Source organism: Podarcis gaigeae, assembly GCF_964106915.1.
Source record: "Podarcis gaigeae genome assembly, chromosome: 5".
NCBI classification, from domain to species: domain Eukaryota; kingdom Metazoa; phylum Chordata; class Lepidosauria; order Squamata; family Lacertidae; genus Podarcis; species Podarcis gaigeae.
Genome location: NC_139681.1, coordinates 67,609,783 through 67,622,617, shown reverse-complemented (window position 1 = coordinate 67,622,617; position 12,835 = coordinate 67,609,783). Strand labels below are relative to the sequence as shown.

Below are 12,835 nucleotides of genomic sequence, written 5' to 3'. Positions count from 1 at the left end.
TGAGCTAAATGTCCCAATGGCTTGGCATAATAAGTCTGCTTCCTATACCCACTAGGAACTTCTGTTGAACTGGATGGGACCTAACACTCCAGGAACTAGGCCATAGTACATATGACACAGTTCTGTGCATGTTAATTCAGAAGAAAGTCCCACTGTGTTCTGTGTGGCTTACTTCAAGGTGAGCGTATGTGGGATTGTGGCCTTGTGATCTAAGCCTTAGACCTGGCAGGGGCCAAAGATTATTCAATTCACTATCTGTCTTAAAATGGCATTCTGTTAAATGATATTCAATATATGCCATCTTTTACCTAAGTTAACCATAAACGCTGGTGGTGTGCACCCGCCACAGGATTCACGTTGTATCTGTTGTGTTACAAAACAACTTGAACTGTGTTGAATCCACTGTCTTTCTGATTTGGCTTGTTATTCAAGTCTGCATCATATGTCTTAAATCCAAAAGTCTGTTTCTCCCATCCTATTGACTGAAACAGGTAATCTGAAAACAACAATGGATGGAACTTGAAGGCAACAGAGCTCTTCCTGCAGTCAAACTGCAGGGTTTTTGTGTTTGTGCAGGGAACCTTGACAATTTTTTCTAACCTTTACTTTTTTTCACAGAATTGGATGCAATTCGCAGGCAATTTGTTGGCCTCTCTGAAGGGATAAAGGGTTGTATCCAATGCAGGACTTTTGTTTCCTCTTATGCCCCTGCTCTCCCCAGCCCTCCAGTGCTGATTTCGAGGGTGCAGAGGGGACTGGAGGGAACAGGTGGGGAAATTATTTGCATGCAAAGAGCTGAAGCATTGGCTACATCCCAAAGTCTGCCATTTTCAGTAGAATAGGTGTAGTGGTTTTCCTACAAGGGCAGACTTTATCTTGTGGGGGTGGGTTAAATAGAAATCAGTCTGGAAACTGGTGGCAACAAGGTGGTGCCCCTGGATAATTGGGTAATGATGGGTTGGCAATGAGCAGCACAACTGGGATTGTACTTCCATAGCTGAGTATGTATCTGTGTATGTGAAGATACTAGAGCTAGAAAAGTAAGAAGACAACTTTAATAGAAATTAATAATACTCACCAGGAAGGACTCAATGTAATGGAATCACAGGCATCTTAAAACTGGAGGCAGGAGAATGAAGCCTTGAACTAGCAAACTAAAACTGGGAGAAATAACATTTTAAATGAATGAAAAGCAACACGCACGGCAGTTTGTGTGGGATGGGGACTCTAATAAAAGATTGCAGAAGCCTAAAGATAAATAAGAATGGAATAAAAAATAAGTAAATGTTATTTGTTGGAAAATAGAAAGGGACTGAAATAAAAAGGAACAAATAAATCATGTGAAAACGGAAACAGAATTGAAGTAACCTGGAACGATCCTATACTGAGCTCTCCTAAAGGTTTACAAACTAAGAATGAACACAAATTGATTGAAGTATTGATTTTTTTAACTGTTATGAAAGAGACAGTGATTCAGAAGGGCACCAACACCCTTCCCTCAAATCACTGTGTTCGGAGTGCCCTGTGAAAATAATTCACTGTGGTTAAAACATAGACCTGTTCAACAAAATGAAAGATTCCACCCCCCACCCACCCAGGCCAAACACACACGCTCCCCTACTCAAGTTTAGGGTCTTTCTCTAGTCAGTTTGGTCACTTTAAATTGAAAAAGGCAGTGGTTTGGGGCACCCGAGTTCACAGAACAACTTTAGCAAGGCCCTGATCCACCTTGAGATTCCTTATTAATGATGCAGTCACTCCTATTTGCTTCGTAATTTGTACTGCACATGAAGGTGATAGACACCCCTACCAAATACTGCAACTCACAAGCACAAATTATGTAGAAAATGTGATTATTATGTATTATGGTATCTTCAGAAAAAAGCAAAACATATTTTTTTTAAGGAAATACACAGTTGACTAGGAATATTTGGCAGTTTTTCAATGCAGCATCATGTAGAATACTTCTCTACTGTATTAAAATGTGAGGTGAGTTTACATCATCAAGTGCAGCAACTCAAGCAAAGTTAAAATAGAAAAGTTCCAAACTATTGTTTTATATATAAACTGTATACTATTTTGTATATAAATGCATAAACACGCAAGAAAATGTACTTGCAGAAACTACAAACATTAAAACAAACAGTTGCGTGATTCACTGAACAAAAAGTGTGTTTCTACCAACACTTTTAAATTTACCTATCACATTTACCTATCACATATGATATGACAGCCATCTTCAGACATCTCAAGGAAGAGGGAACAAGCTTGTTTTCTCCTGCTCTGGAGGTTAGGACCCGAACCAATGGCTTCAAGTTACAAGAAAGGAGATTCCGACTAAACATCAGGAAGAACTTTCTGACAGTAAAAGCTGTTTGACAGTGAAATGGTCTCCCTCAGGAGGTTGTGGACTCTCCTTCCTTGGAGGTTTTTAAGCAGAGGTTGGATGGCCATCTGTCTTGGATGCTTCAGTTGAGATTCCTGCATTCCAGGGGGTTGGACTAGATGACCCCTGGGGGTCCCTTCCAACTCTACAGTTCTACTCTACAGATTTAAATCACCTTTACAGATTTCAACTTTCTTGCTTAAAATATTTTTATACTCTCCTTCATCAAAATGATTTTGAAGTTGTATTGTTTCAAACAAACAATAGTTAAAGATAACAAAACAAGAAGCTGCAGTTAAATAATAATAATAATAATTATTATTATTATTATTATTATTATTATTATTATGGAATCCAAACCTGCCTATCTTCTTGCACTTGGTGGAGGAGGAAGAGAGTGTGAGAGCCAAAGGCCCACTAACATTCATTCCCATCACAGTGAACTATGGTTCATCATGATGTCTGAACTGGCTCATTAGGTATAAATAGTTGCATACAAACTTTTCCCCCCTTTTGCTGTGGGCTGTTTAAAATTCCTCTCATGTAACTATTTGCCACAGATGGATCTTTGGCATTATTTCAACTGCTGGATGTGAGGGTGTTAGTCATTCACAGGCATCGCCTTGCATTATACAGTTTGGCCTGTGATTCATTCTCATAGCAGTCTCATGGCTGTGACAAGTGCCATTTTCTGTATAAATACTTTGCACTTCTCTGACCTTTATGTTGTCCGCAAGTGGCACAAATTAGAATGGCGACTGGATGTCATTTCTGAAATAAGCTAATCTGTTTCGTTGATAAACAAAATGCTCACTCATTCCTTTCTACTGTGCAGTTGTTGTATTTGCATATTGAAAACACGCCCCCGAATGCTAGTTTGATTTCAGCGCTTGCGAATTGATCTTCACCTGGGACACTTCCTCCCTCCTGGCAGCTTCCTATTGAATGCACAGTTTAATAATAAACCAGAAGTTTACAAAATGGTATCCACACAAAAAAGAGGAATATATTTGGTTCAGGTTTTTGTTGCTCTTTAGGGACTTCTGCCTTCCCCAAGCCTGTGATTTTCAGCCTGTGTACTAATTTAGTGCCCCTGACATCTGAAAAACGTTTAACCCCCTGAAACAGTTCCCAAGTCCTAAAATCAAATGTCAAATGTCACCTAGTGAGAGCAGGATTGCTTATAGGATTACATCTAGTTCACACATGACATTGTGACATGATCACCACTTGAAAAAAGCCATTAAATGGAAGAGAGATTGTGTGGTATGCTGTTCATGGGATTCACTTCCCACAAGGCTCCAGTGATTTTCGCCATGTCCATTGTGACATCTTTGCAAGAATAAGGTGAAAACTCCTGGGATGAGGGTAAGCTTCTGACATGAATGGCTTACTGTGTAGGGAAATTTGGGCTTACACTCTCATGTCCTGTGCATCCACTGTGCTCCCACTGCTGTATTTTAAGTTGGTATTGTGTACACAGCCTTGTGCTCTGTAGCAGTTTGAAGCCACTTCCATACCTCTTTACTGCATGGGTGGAGTTAGCCCTGTATACATTGCTAAACTGTTAATTGATTTGTTCCTATTGAAATCCCTTTGCTTTCATGCTTCTGCAAGTATTTCTAGAATACCCAATTGCTGCTCTGCTTTTCTGATCCCTATATAAAAATAGCAGGATTTTAGAAAGCTGCTATGACATTCTCCCTTTTCTAAGCTAAATATGCCTTTTTTCGAATTTTGACTCATTATGTTGCATACATGCTGGAATCCAATGGACTATGTAAATATTTGTCCAAGAGTGCTTTGTACTTGAGCTTTGTAAATGTAAATTCTCAACTCGGGCTAGAACATGAATTATAAGATGTATTTTGTGCACCCAGACATTGCAAAATGGGGGTTGGGAGTTGGGGTTGGGCTGTCTTTAAACTATTGTTTCAATGACAGCAAAAATCGACCTTCTGGGATTATTATTTACTAGTTGCACATCTCATAATCACACATTTGTGCTTCTCTCCCCCCCCACCCCCCAAAAAATGTCTGAGCAAGATATTCTAACTTGAAATTTGTATTTTCTTCTAATTTTACAGTTGGACAGTCTCTCCATTACAAAGATTTCTAATCACAGCTCAGAGCTAGCATAGCAGTCTATTGTGTGTGTTGTTTTTTGCCTTCTAGAATGCCTCATTTCCAAATGCCTACTAGACTGGAAGTTTTTTAAATGCGAAAAATACCCTTCAGAATATTGCAGTTCTTTCCTTCTTTATTCCTCCCTTACTCTACATTAGACAAACTTAAGTGAAGCTCTGACCAGAAGTCATGCCTAAAAAGGCAGCGTCTTCTCATAAACTTTGTCTATGTGAGTGTTGGTGCTACTGTTTGGTACACTTTGATGTTTGTTTAGTATTTGGTTCTGATTTAAAAGCAGTCCTATGGAAGTGAACATAGCAAATTATTCTAACTTATTTTTTCTTCTAGGACCACATGGTTATGAGATTTAAAGTCCATTATGCCTCCTGCCATGGCAGATGCCCTAGACATCTGGGCAGTAGATTCACAGATAGCAGCTGATGGCTTAATATCTGTGGACTTCCTGCTTCCCACTGGAATTTACATCAGTCTAGATGTCCCACGTGATGCCACTATCAGTCTTATAAAACAGGTAATACAGAACAGGTAAAACTGGCTTGCTCTTAAAGTGTCTATTAGCTACTTCTCATTGAAGTGCATTTTGTTTATCATATAATTTAAGTGTTTAGAATAATATTCCTGAGTATGTAACCTGATTTAAATTTTGTGAAACATGACTTAGGGGTCTGGTTTGAAGGGCAGATCCCAATAAAACATTAGCTTCTACATGAACATCATCCCATTGTTGTTTTCATGCAAGGGTGCATTCTTGTAACTATGTTGGTTAGAACTAGGCTGCATTCAGACAGTATTTTATTCCATTTTTCCAGGGGTTCCTTACCCGATTTTTTTTTGCTCTTTCACAAGGATTAAGGGACATTTATGGAAATCTATGGAAATTTTAGGGTTAATTTCTGTGTTAATCGCTTCCAGAGAAAATTCAGATGCAACCCTGGTTACCCGAAAAATCCTGTGGTGTAATTTCCCCGTGGTTTTCATCGGTCATGTCGTGTGATGAAATTTGGAGCGGCATTCCAGCATACAATTCTTTCCCACAGTTTTCATGGGGGAATCATGGGGAAATAGAAACACACACAAACACATACACACACACAAATGATAACACAATTCAATGTAACACCAAACCCACTCGTGCGAATGAGATTTAGCGTGACATGGCAGTAGTATATCAATAAAAAAACACACCAAAACAGTTCACAACACAGCAAGTATTGCAGTGTAAATGGAACTTTAGAAAGCAGGACAGAAGTGCTAGCATTATAACCAGGAAAGCTAATGGAATAATCTTCATGTCTAAATGCAGTTCTAGTCACCCCCATGGACTTTACTGGAAAGAATTCACAAGTACAGGAGGTGACCGTTTTGCGCCCATCCAAATGATGTGTGACTGCCAATGTGCGGGTCCTTTTGGACCCAGAAGAGAGCAGGATGGGAATGTAATGGCACATAATGGGAGTGGAGCAGGCAGCGGCAGAGCAAGCTGATCGGGTGTCTGTGCTGCACGTGTGCCCTGCACCCAGAGGTGTGGCCAGCTGCCCGTGGGGGCAGGACACTCCATGGGGCCTCCAAGGAGTCTGCCTGCCTCCTCTCACTCAGCCACCCTACAGCTGGGGGGGGAGAGGCAGCGGGCAGACTGTTTGGGGTAGTATGGAGCCTGCGGGCGCCAAAGCCACTACGTCACTCTCTGCATGCCCTGCAGTGAGTGCTGCCCAGCATTTTGTCACCCCCCTCGGTGATGACATCTGGGTCGGCCCACCTCCACCGCACCTCCCTTTCTCCATCCCTGGAGTCAGGGCATAATGGGGCTATAATTGGGGAGATCATGCGTATGCGTGCTCTGCCAACGTGGGGGGGGGCAGGAACAGAACACCATGGAAAACAGCTGCCACCAGTAGTGTGTTATGGGGCCCTGGGAACCTTGGAATCTGCTTGCTAAATATTCTCCTACTAGTAGACATAGAAGATGGTCAGGCAGATTCTTTTCTGCTGAGATGTCATCTGTTTAACTAGCTTACTGGCTGATAGATGCAGAAATCTTAGTGGCCCATAAATTCTACAACTGGCCTGAAATTGATGTCCTTTTCAGATGCTTCGTGGCCAAAACCCAACAATAATCTTGCCAAATCCGCAGTCAAAAAAAAATGCAGAAGAACTAACTTGGGAAAGAAGTCCCACCCCACCCCTTAGCACTTGTTTTTATTACTAAAACATGAATAAAGACAGTGACAAGTGTACCTTTTTATTCTTGACACTTAGTTCCAGAACACTCTTTACAGCAGAGAGAACCAGTTTTCTTTCAGGACCAGTGATTTTTAGTTTTAAAAAACAATGGCTGTATTAATTTAAAATACCACTATTCTCTGGAGGCTTGAGTCAGCTGTGTTTGATTGAAGGAAGTTTGTTTAAGCTGAAGTAAGGGCTTGCATGAGTGATACAGAAACACCTACCTAATGCTGTGCGTACAGTTGACAGAGGTCTTACTTTCCAGTGAGTGGGTTTTGTGAACAAAGCATTCTACTGTTACAGTCTCTGTGCTTATTTGCAGCTATTATGGAAGGAAGCACAGAGTTACCCTCTGTTTCATCTTCTTATGGAGATCGACTCCTATATGTTCTCTTGTGTGAACCAAACAGCGGTACGTGAAGAACTGGAAGATGAGACACGCAGACTCTGTGACGTTAGACCATTCCTTCCTGTCCTTCAACTAATTACAAGAAGCTGCGACCCAGGGGAAAAATTGGACTCTAAAATAGGTGTCCTCATAGGAAAAGGTAAATATTGGTGTTCTTGGCTGTGGAGATGGAGATACAGCACCAAAAGAGCACTGAGGTGGATTGAAATTAGCCCGAAAGCATTAAAAGGACTGGGCTTAACTATAGTAAGATTAACCCCAAATAAAATTTAACATGACCATTTTCTGTCCTTGAATGTGTGTCCCTCATTCTAATTAACTATGAAAAAAACAACCAAATTTTAATACTTTTACATAGCATCATAATTAGAGTAAATACCATATTGAAGAACGCATTCAGAAATCAGTTGTATGTGTTTCTGTGTTAGGATGTTACAAATGTTGGATAGTAATAATGTTCTATTAATGATGTGCATACAAGGTATGATGGAGCACATTAATATGTACATTACCCAGTAATTGGACTGTAAATAACTCCTATTAATTGGATATTCTTTCCCTAAAAACCCATTTTAATGATTTTCACCATCAGCTATAATTGAACAAGCTTATCTTGACTTAAGATAGAAATGTATTAGACACCAAACTTCTACTTCTTCCAGTGCTCCACAGGCTTGGGACAGTCTTTGTTGCCAAGACAAAAATTGTGGTTGTAAGGAGCTCTAATCTTGTGTTGCAGCTTCATGTAAGGTCAGCAACAATTCTCTGCTGTCTGTCACAGCTCAAGGTTGTTACTGAAAAGGATGGTGGGGACTTGTCTGTAGGGCTCTATGCTATTCATTCAGGGGACCTCAGCAATACAGCAGCCAAAGAATACCTTGGAACTAAGAACAGGGTGGAAACCTCTGCACACATCTGCAGCTACCAAAATTGACAGGAAAGCTGAGGCTCACATACTTTTTAGTGATGGCAACGACACACCTGTCAGTGATCACTGGAAACACAGTACAGAAATATCTGTTTTCATATGGTTTGCAAAAGTGAAAGTAAGATTTATCGGTTTCATTGCTTTTCTCCCATGAGGAGTTGTACTTTTGTAAATGATATCCTGCCCATGGGTAGGTTTACAGCATAACATTAAAATACATACGCACATACACATGAGAAGTTTTAAAGCCTCCACATCTATTGAATGCAATTGGGCCAAAAAGGCTGCTGACCCAATGTTTGAGTTGGAGCAATTCCTTATAACCAGGTGCTCCTCATGTTAGTGGTGGTAGTAACCAATCGCTGTGCACATGCCTTTCAAAAGAGAAGGGCAAGCCAGAGAAAATCCTCTTTTTCTACCATCTGCAGCAGACTGCGTGGGAAAGGAACATCTTTGCAGCAGCATTAGCAAAGGCCGTAAAATTGCTACTTCAGCATTTGAATAACCAATATGTTTTCTATGTGTGTATTTAAAATTCTTCTGGATGTTCTGATTCAGCTGCCTTTAAGGCAGGGCTAGGGTGAACCTCAGGTCCAGGGGCTGGATACAGCCTGCAAGACCTCTCTGTTTGGGCCTTTCTACTCTTCCTTGCAACACACTTTTACTGGCTGTGTTTTGCACCCCAAGTATTGCTCCCCCATAGCTCTTAAACTTTGATAATGCTTCTTGTTTGCCTAGATCAGCCTTTCTCAACCTGTGGGTCCCCAGATGTTGTTGAACTACAACTCCCATCACCCCTAGCTAGCAAGACCAGAGCTCAGGGATGAGTTGGGAGTTGTAGTCCAACAACATCTGGGGACCCACAGGTTGAGAACTGCTGGCCTAGATGGAGAGTTGAGAGGGTCATGCAAATGTTTGTAGAAACTTGCCTGTACAAAAGTAAGCTTTACATTATTTTCTCTGTTGGCTTTTGCCTCTGGTCCCACCCACCATTGGCATGCAAGTGGTTGTCTTGCCATATACAGCTAGAAATTTACCTATTGAGGAATTCAGAAACTACAAGTCATAAGAATATAAGGTGATCCTGCCGGATCATGCCAATGACCAGATGCCTGTGGGAAGGCTGCAAGATGGACATAAGCACAACAGCACTCTGCCCACCTGCAATTCCCAGCAGCTGGTACACAGAGGCATAATGCAGTCAGTTGCTGTTGAATTTTTAACATAATAAAATTTTTCATGCTTGCAATTTGCAAAGGGAATGATGCATTTTATGTTGAAATTAAAAATAATCAATATGCAGGCCATGCTTCCCATCAGAAACAATGGGCAGTTGTTAGTTCCTGGCACAATATCTACAAGTTCTGTTTAGCTTTCAACAGCAAACTGAACCCTAACTTGTCTGTGCTGACAATGGCTTCTACTGACGCACAGAGTTCTTTTATAGATTTTTGTAACTGATTATTTCGAAAAAGAATGACTGGGCAATTTCCCCCGTTTTGAACAAAGCAAGTTCTCTGGTTCTTTGTACTTCTCAGGGTAGAATTAGTTATTCCTCTTCGAACCTGCTTGACCTGCGCTTTATGCCATGTGCTCCTCAGTGAAGGCTTGTGTTTAAACGCCTAAGACATTGGCAAATACAACTGAAGTTATTACTAAAGTATTAATGGAAAATGTAATGTTCCTCTTCCCACACCTCCTGTACTGTACTATGCATATGTAAGGGGCAATTCATAACCTTTTGAATTAGCAGCCTATATCAATTTTGCTCTTTTTGTGTCTTTTTCCTATAAAAGTCAAAATACTTATCAAAGTACTCAGTGAAAATATGATTTCAGTGTTCCGTGGAAGACAAAGTAAACCTATAGCTGTGATTTACAAAAAATAAATAAATCTCAGACTTCCTCAGCAAAATAATCTACATGGAAAGTTCAAAATGACAGCTGTGGTAGTATCTTGAATGCTTGTGTGTGTGTGTGTGTGTGTGTGTGTTTAATGGAGTTAGGGTTTTTAATGGAAAATGTGGCATTGAATTGGTTTGTGTAATAACACTAAAAGAAGAAACAACTTTTTGGGCTAACTTTTTGGGCTAACTTTTTTAGCTAAGTTCAGCTAAATTTTACTCAGAATAACCCCATTGAAATTAGTGTCTTGCCGATCAGAAGGTCGGTGGTTCAAAACCCACAGCGGGGTGAGCTCCCGTTGCTCGGTCCCTGCTCCTGCCAACCTAGCAGTTCGAAAGCACATCAAAGTGCAAGTAGATAAATAGGTACCGCTCTGATGGGAAGGTAAACGGCGTTTCCGTGTGCTGCTCTGGTTCACCAGAAGCGGCTTAGTCATGCTCGCCACATGACCCGGAAGCTGTACGCCGGCTCTCTCAGCCAATAAAGTGAGATGAGCGCCGCAACCCCAGAGTCGGTTACGACTGGACCTAATGGTCAGGGGTCCCTTTACCTTTACCTTTACCTTTCCCTTTCCCTTACCCCATTGAAATTTGTGTCTATAGTGGAATTAGGCCCATTAATTTCAGTGGTCTACTCGGAGTAAACCTTAGTTGGCCGTGTGGTGCAATGTGATTCTTTGCCTCTGACACTTTAACAAATATGTATTGTTTAATTAAATCATTTCAGGCCTCCATGAGTTTGATGCCCTTCAAGACCCAGAAGTCAAAGAATTCCGGATTAAAATGCGGCTAATCAGTGAAGAGAAGATGCAGTCACTTGTGGGGCTGTCTTGGATGGACTGGTTGAAGTACACTTACCCACCGCACCTAGAGCCAGCAACACAGGAAAACCTCCAAGATAAACTTTATGGTGGCAATCTAGTTGTGGCTGTTCATTTTGACAACTGCCGGGTAGGATTATTGGCCATAGTTAGAAAACACTTCCACAGCTACCTCAAGTAATTCCCACTTGCAAGTTGCAAAATGTACATTGTCAAACACTTGGAAAGTTGTCGCTGTGAGATGAATAGGTGTCTTCTAATAGCTCGGAACACATTTACACACAGAGTAATGTGTGTAACATCTATCTATGTCCAGTGGTATCTGCCTTATTTAAAGTACTGTTTGTTTGCTTTATTAAGCTATTTATATACTGTCTGTTGTGCAATCATTTCAGTACAAATATACAAATACAATAAATATTCAGTACAGATATACAAATAAACAGTATATAAAAATATATACACTGTTAAAATCAAGTCCAATCGAGCAGTCAATAAAAAATAAACTTTATACAGTGGCTGTCGTTGGGCCTAAAACAGAGTCCAAACAGAGATAATAGACATCTTGCATAGCTTTTGATGGATGTATTTGAGTTGTTATGGGATTTAAACCCTACCTTGTGCACTAGTGGCGTAGCGTGGGGGGTGCAAGGGGGGCCGGCCACACCGGGGCGCAACATCTGGGGGTTAGGGTTAGGGGGCGCAAATCCACGGGTTACGGGGTGCAAATTACTTGCCTTGCCCCGGGTGCTGACAACCCACGCTACGCCACAGTTGTGCACCTTGAATGGACCCAGAAATGAGCTATCAACCAGTGCAGCAGTTGTAAAGTGGCTTATATGAGATCTAAATTGAACCTCAGTCAGTAATCTGACCAGCTGAATTTCTGACCAGTTTCTGAGTCATCTTCCTGAAGGGTTCCAAAGCATGAGATTCAATGTATGCCATTAATCTAAAGTCTATTTTGACCTTTATACATTAGTGTTTAGAACATTTTATATAAAAACAATTCTATAGAAACACTGTGTTTGAGGTCTCCTTTTTTAAAAAACTGAATTGCGAGGGCCTCTGTATCTGGCAGTTAACTTTTTTGAGTAGCTTTTTTGAGACAGATAACTTTTGAAACTGAGAAAATATTGAATTGATTTTGACAGACTTCTTCATTATGGCTATGATTTTCCATTGCAAGGTTTGGCTTGCTACCAGAAGGCTGCTATATAAATAGGCCTGTAGACAAAAAATATTATTCATCATAAAATGTAAAATGAAAGCAGGCATTTGTAAATAATTGCTTTTGAATTCCTGCATCTTCTTAGTGTGTTCGAAAAAAAAAAAAAAGCTCTGTATGTACTCTTATAAAAGCATTTGTGCACAACATAATAGGCTCTGTGATGAGGATCCATGTGAAGAAACGTATTTTATCCTGCACAATTGTGTATTAAATAGTAAAATGGGTACCTACACCTACCAGATTTCTTTTTATATATAAATCAGGAAATATTCTTAATAAAACCTATATGGTCCATAGACTGGGGGGGGGGGTTATTCTCTAAAGTAAAATGAATTACTTATATTCATTCATACTTGAAAGTAATATCTATTACATCTTCTTTTTAATAGGACGTATTTAGTTTTCAGGTGTCTCCTAATATAAACCCTATCAAGCTGAATGAACTAGCAATTCGTAAACGTTTGACTATCCATGGAAGAGAAGATGAAGAAGTTGATCCTTCTGACTATGTTCTGCAAGTTAGTGGAAGACTGGAATATGTTTTTGGGGACCATCCATTAATTCAGTTCCAGGTATTCTTTTCTTTTCTTTTAGAAGAAGAGTTTGGATTTGATATCCCGCCTTTCACTCCCCTTCAGGAGTCTCAAAGCGGCTAACATTCTCCTTTCCCTTCCTCTCCCACAACAAACACTCTGTGAGGTGAGTGGGGCTGAGAGACTTCAGAGAAGTGTGACTGGCCCAAGGTCACCCAGCAGCTGCAGGTGGAGGAGCGGAGACGCGAACCCG

The 12,835-nt window shown here is 40.6% G+C and overlaps 1 protein-coding gene across 9 annotated transcripts in view; it reads left to right on the top strand.

Moving 5' to 3' along the window:
* The window catches only part of PIK3CB (phosphatidylinositol-4,5-bisphosphate 3-kinase catalytic subunit beta), a 100,396-nt gene that overhangs the window by 55,827 nt on the left and 31,734 nt on the right, over positions 1–12,835 (top strand). For 8 of the 9 annotated variants that reach the window (XM_083742074.1, XM_083742071.1, XM_083742070.1 and 5 more), the window contains 4 exons: positions 4,862–5,045; positions 7,080–7,305; positions 10,725–10,948; positions 12,439–12,621. In XM_083742074.1, the coding sequence (XP_083598200.1) occupies positions 4,893–5,045; positions 7,080–7,305; positions 10,725–10,948; positions 12,439–12,621 (786 nt within the window). In that variant the 5' untranslated portion in view covers positions 4,862–4,892. Of the gene's footprint in view, positions 1–4,861; positions 5,772–6,082; positions 7,306–10,724; positions 10,949–12,438; positions 12,622–12,835 lie in introns of all 9 variants that reach the window. The other variant, XM_083742077.1, reaches the window with a different exon arrangement.